Source organism: Colletes latitarsis, chromosome 6 (genome assembly GCF_051014445.1).
Source record: "Colletes latitarsis isolate SP2378_abdomen chromosome 6, iyColLati1, whole genome shotgun sequence".
In the NCBI taxonomy this organism is placed as follows: Eukaryota; Metazoa; Arthropoda; class Insecta; order Hymenoptera; family Colletidae; genus Colletes; species Colletes latitarsis.
The window spans coordinates 7680115-7686318 of record NC_135139.1 but is presented as its reverse complement, the minus strand read 5'-3'; the positions used below and the strand labels follow the sequence as shown (position 1 = coordinate 7686318).

General features: G+C 29.6%; 1 protein-coding gene across 4 annotated transcripts; it reads right to left on the bottom strand.

Moving 5' to 3' along the window:
* Positions 1-853: 853 nt before the first annotated feature.
* LOC143342310 (uncharacterized) lies at positions 854-6081 on the bottom strand. Of its 4 annotated transcripts, none has more exons than XM_076766037.1 (5): positions 5380-6081; positions 5048-5182; positions 3607-4613; positions 2782-3532; positions 854-2694 (listed from the first exon to the last, which is right to left on the bottom strand). In XM_076766037.1, the coding sequence occupies exons 1-5, from the start codon at positions 5714-5716 to the stop codon at positions 1811-1813; spliced, it is 3114 nt and encodes a 1037-aa protein (XP_076622152.1). In that variant the 5' UTR covers positions 5717-6081; the 3' UTR covers positions 854-1810. The 4 variants fall into 4 exon arrangements, with proteins under 4 accessions (XP_076622152.1, XP_076622150.1, XP_076622151.1 ...); XM_076766035.1 differs by having other exon boundaries at positions 854-3532; positions 3607-3992; positions 4056-4613; XM_076766036.1 differs by having other exon boundaries at positions 854-3532; positions 3607-3980; positions 4056-4613.
* Between the last annotated feature and the right edge of the window lie 123 nt (positions 6082-6204).

Below are 6204 nucleotides of genomic sequence, written 5' to 3'. Positions count from 1 at the left end.
CATTGGTGACACTGGTAACACTGTTCAACAAATTAAATTCCTAGTAGAATTTCTCGTCTCAATCACGAATCATTAAACAGAATTGCTTACTGATCAATAACAATTTGTTTTTGAGAAACACGAATTATTGTGAAAAAGTACGATTTTGGACAAAAATGAAATATTACATAAAAACTACAAATGCTAGTAAGTTTCAGTTTTCAAATCCTTTTTGAGCTCATCTAAATCCGCCACTAAATATTCTCGCTCCATTAGAGGTATTACTAAGGACATGTTTCATTTGAATTATGATGTAGGTGGTTCATTAATAATCTTGTTATCCCACTACATAAATTAAATGTAAATCATTACACAAAGTAACAATACAAACAAAAATAATTTCTGAAATAAATAGAGCAATAGAATATTGTATCTTGAAATAGGGTATTAATAAAATAAAACATGCATATGATTGATTATATATAATAGAATATACAAAATTAATCACTTTTCTGGAAAATTTAAATTTGATCATTTACACTTTTTATTTGCTAACTAAAAGTCTTTAATTTATATTTTTGTAGAAGTGATATTTCTATTCATATCTAATTGATTATTGTTCATATTTGTTACATAATAATTTGGTATAATATTTAAACAAATTATAAAATAATTTAAACAAAATATTGCGATAATCTTGACCAGAAAAATATGCTTCCGAAAATGCTAAAATTGTTATTTCAGTTAGGACAGAAAAGTCTTCTCTTTGTAAATGATTAAAATATACAATTTCTAGAGTTTTTTCTTTATTTTTTTTATAATTAATGATTTACAGATATTATAATTTTAATTAAATCATCTGAAACATATTCAGGTAAATATTTTTAAATATTTCCAAAACACAAATTACATCAACTCATAAATGACTAAAATCATTACTATTCTTGACACAATACTGTTAAAGAATAATAAACTCTTTTTGCAACTCATCATTTTTTAAAAATAAACAAACAAAAATTGTTTATGTATGGCAATAAGAAGATTTTGTAATAATACATCTAACATCTCTAAAAATGTACTAACATTTATATGATATATGGATGAACCATAGATTTAAAGTAAAAACAAAGCTAAAAAAAATTGAATAATGTTATGTATGTCAACCATATAAACTTTCATAATATAAACTATATATATGTATAATGCAATTTAATAGAAATTATTATTTAACAGCATACACGAAACAAAGAATCAATTAAAAAAGCATTTGTGATTTTATTGTTGAAGTAACACATGCATCATTGCTGATAATTAAAGAAAATCAATTTCTTATTAGTATAGAAAAAAGTTATCCCCTAAAGTAACTGTTTTATCTTATAATTTTTTTAACACTTTTACCGTGTATCAGTGACTTGTAATTTTTCGAATGAATGTAACGAGTAAATCCTCAATCTTTGTTTTACAAAGCTGTAATATTATTACTGATTTAATTTGAACACAAGCGGGATTATTTTATACTTGAAATGAAACACCGGAAATCGAAATACACAACCGACAGGAAAACGAATTTGCTACCCGCGGTCATCATACGCAGTGAAAGTGTTAAATACCTTTTATGAAACAAAAATTATTGCACATATACGTATACGTATCTGACCGACTGTCAAATGTAATATCAACTCATATTTCAAAAAATATGATTTATATTCTAGAAAAATAATTATACGTTAGGAAAAGTATTATAATTTTACTTTTTCCCTATAATCTCGTGTATTGGCTGGAAATTTTTAAAGTATTTATTTTACGTATTGTCTATATAATGTTAATATAATTAACTGATTATGCAGTTATCTGGCTTTGAGAATTTTATGGAATGTGTAGTTCCCGTTGATCCAGTACCAGTAGATGTAAGGGATCCTCGACGTGGTACAATTGTGGGCATAGTAGCAGTAGTGTCCAAAAATTCATCGTTATCTGAATCAGTATCTTTGTCTTTATCTCCGAATTGCTTTCTAGGCATTATTTCATGTATATACTTTTCAATCATTTGTCGATTTTTAACTGAAATAGTAGTGTTACCATTACCTGTTGCATATGGTAAACTATCATTAATTTCTTGTTGCTCTTTGGAAACTCTTTCCATGTACATACGATGTAATTCAGCTAGTGCTTCGTCCATGAAACGAACATTTTGTTGTTTACCACTCGGTAAAACATGATTGTTATAATCAAGTGGTTTACAAACTTCGCTATTAGAATCTTTCTTTTTCGGGTTTTCAGTGTCTAACATTGTAGTTGTGAAACCTATAGGGAATTTAGTATTTTTATTTACTGTATTACATGATGGTCCATACACTGTTTTCTGTTCATTTGCTGTAACGCCATATCTATTCAACATCCAATCTCGAACATAACTTTTGTCATCTTTAATTTGATTTTCTTTTAACATAGTATTAGGTTGTGCGGTTGGAAATTCTTCGTTGTAACCAACTGCACGAACGTTCTCATGTGTTCGTACATTTGCTTGAATCGTGCGCACAGAATTTTTTTGTTCATTTTGTGCTGCAAGATCTTTCCACCTTCCAGTATTCATTACAAGCTGAGCCAATTGTTGAATTGTTTGTTTTGGGACTGCTACAGATGTTTCTTGTCTGTTATTAGAAACGGTCCCTAATTTTGCTGGTGTAGAAGTATCACAAGGTTCACCGGGTACGTCTGTAGGTTGAATAGTTAGTTTTCGTAAATGTTCATAGCTTTCTCCTTGGCCAGCTAATAAGTCATCTTCAATATTTTTTAAATTACCTTCGTTTATATTAAGAATGTCGTAATTATTCATAATTTGTTCTGAAGTGCGACGTTCATTTTCCAAAAATGCTGCAGTCAATACTACAGCAGCAGTAGGTTCTCTTTGTATAAATAATTGTCTACGCGCATGTAAGGTCTGACCTATTGTCATTTCAAGACGAGCATTTTCTATTGTCTCTTCTAATCGTTTTTCCATTTCTAAGAATTTCGTAGTTTCAAATTTTATAGCTTGCATATTCATAGCAATGTTTTCCATTTCTCTAGCTATACGTCTTTCTGCGGAGGACTGAGTGCGAGTGTTTGTAGTTGACGCAGATTGGTAGCCTAATCGTTGTTGAGCTTTCACAAAAGGAGATTGCGATACTGGTCCTAATTTTGACCATATAGTCCCAGGCTTTTTTACTGGACTAGTTATTGGTGAAACAACACCTGGTCTTGTTGCTATAGGGTTTTGATTGATTAATTCAATATTAGAATTTGGCACTGTACAAGGAACTCTGCATGGTTTTGGAGGAACTAAGTCCAACTTTGGAGGAGGTGCTCCAGGCTTTGGAGGAGGCACTAAAGATGTTATTATAGGTTCTACCTGTGGTGGAGGTATTTCGACATCTGTTTCAGAATTTTGTTTTGTATGTACAGAAGTATGAACAACTTTCAGTAAATCATCTAATCGACATTCAAATCTATTTTGACGATCTCTATCTATATCTAAGAACTTTGTTAGTATATCATTTTGTGCTGCAAGGATCTAATATAATATGGATTAATATATGCATCAATTACCTAAAAAAGATTAAAAATAAACACTAATTTATATCTTACCTTATTAACAACTTCGTTTTGAGAATTAATTGCACTCAGAAAGAGCTGCTCTAATTTTTGTGCTTTCTTTTTTCTAATTGGAACATGTGGAATATTTTCTGTATTAACTTCAGCATCCTTTGATTTGTTATCACTTTCTGACGGAGTCGATGAATTCAGTAAAAATTCCAATAAAAGGCTATCATCGTTACATGTTGCATTATTTGTTATTACAGAAATCTCAGGGTTTGCTACTTGTGTAGATTGATTATAATTTTCATTTAAAGTGCGTGTTTTTTCATCGTTTTTTAACTCGCAAAAAGCGTCATTTAAATTATGTGTATTTTCATCGTTCTTTGATTGGCAAAAAGCATCATTTAAATGTTGAGATGCATCTGGTATACAATCTGGAGATAAACATCCACCATTTTTTGTATCTATTACAGCAGGCATATGAGTTAATATATTACCATATTGTTGTTTATATGCAGCTCTTAAATCTCGGCCAAATGCAAGTTTTTGTGGTTCTTGAGGCATTGCACGATTATTTGCACGCGTTATATGTTGCAAATTATTTCGTTGCTGCATTACATGTTTTAAATTGCAATTTTGTACTGTCATTGGATTAACTGGTATATTTGCAAATTGAGTTGTTAAATTTTGATTCAAGTTATGTAGATTTTGTTGAAAACCTAGATTATTTACTAACATATTTTGTTCATTGCATATCCCAGTTTGTTGTAAATTTTGATGTTGCTGCATATTTTCTTGAATTATATGATTTCGTACATTTTGCACTGTATTTTGAAAGGGTATTTCAACATAAGGATAACCAGGCAATAAATTTGAATCATAATTTGGACGCAATATTTCTTCAGGAAAAGAATTGCATTGTGTGGACTTGCCAGCCATTTGACCTAATTGGTCGTCAGTATTAATAGCTACATCTCTTGTAGGAGAAAACACTCTATAAGGCCGAGCTATAACAGTTTCATTTGACTCAGGAGAATCAGGATATTCATTTTCACCTACAAAATAATATGTATAATAGTTATTACACAAACATTATAATACTCAACCTTTAAAATGACACTCAGAAGATTATTGAATGACTTCTTTTCTTGGAGTTATAATAGTCCACAGAATGACTATATTTTGGCAAATGTTCTAATATTTATGAGCATCAGTGTATAATTTGAATAAATTTAAAAAAAGAAATACTTTCTTGAAATTACACATAATTCTTATGAAATTGCATATTTGTTACTTTATTTTTAGTAAATTATTCTAGTAAATATAATATCTATTAATGGATACATAGATTTATTACTAATAATTAATGTTATTGAAATACTTTTGTAAATATTTTTATGAGAACCTTGAGTAACTATATGAATTTATTGGTAAATATGTAATATGGTTGTTGTCAAACATTATTAAATACTTAAAACATAATTCTTACGTCCTAATGTCCATACAGGAGATAATGCTTCTGTATGATGGAGCGACTGTGGAGGCTCTTGAAATTTATATCTCATTTGTAAGTTTTTATTTGTTTTAATATCTTTTGGTGGAGATTTAACATTTATCATTGCATCTGAGAAAATAACAAACAGCATAAATTGATTTCTTTGATATTTGAAAAGTATACTTATAATATATTATTAAAATTTGAAACCTTAAATTATTGAATTTAATAGTTGAAATACAAATGCAAATAAAACAAATAAAACAAATAAATAAAAGTCAGAAATACAAATTTATCAAGTGAATGTTCATTTTCAACAGCCTTACCTACAGTGTCTGTACCGTCGAAGTTATTTTCTTCCAAACGCTTGTTTTTAAGAACTCGATCTATTGATTCATAATATTGTTCTACACCTGCTCGAGTACCAGCTCTTTTAGCTTCACGGTAACACACCAAAACCTGTTTCATTCGAGATCGGCATTGTTTAGCAGAAACATTATATCCCTTTTTCTTCATATAACGTGCAACGCTTTCCCAAATCAATTGCGGTTTTGAAGTATATTCAAATTGTTTCTGTACTTGTCTATCTGACCAAACTGATACAAGTAATGCAGTGCTCTCGGGGATCCACTTATATTTAACGCAGTCTCCAGAATCACTCATCTTTTAATAATTAACTTTTATGACTAATTAAATGATTAAAAGTTAATATAAGAATTGGAGTATAATATACAAAAGAAAGCACCTATGCCCATCACGTAATAATGTTAACTTTGTCAATATGCAACGCATACACTCGGATTAACCGACACTAACCGACACAGTTCAAATTTCATTGTGCAACAGGTGGTGGGGGTGGGGAATATGTCAGACTCAGTGTACTCTCAGTGATAATATATTCTGTACCAAAGGTGCTGCTGCAGCGCCATTGTATTGCTTGCATGTGGCAGGGATAGCTTAAATCACATTGATGTAATTTGTATTATTTTAATAATATAAATGAGATTTTATAATTATACATGTAGCTTTTTGGTAAAATTAAAATTTAGCGAAAGTTCTGAATTAAAGGAAATATTTGTTAAAATGTGTTATTATTATGATATTTAATACTGAGACCTAGTAACTTCATTCTATTCTGACCTCAGTGTAAA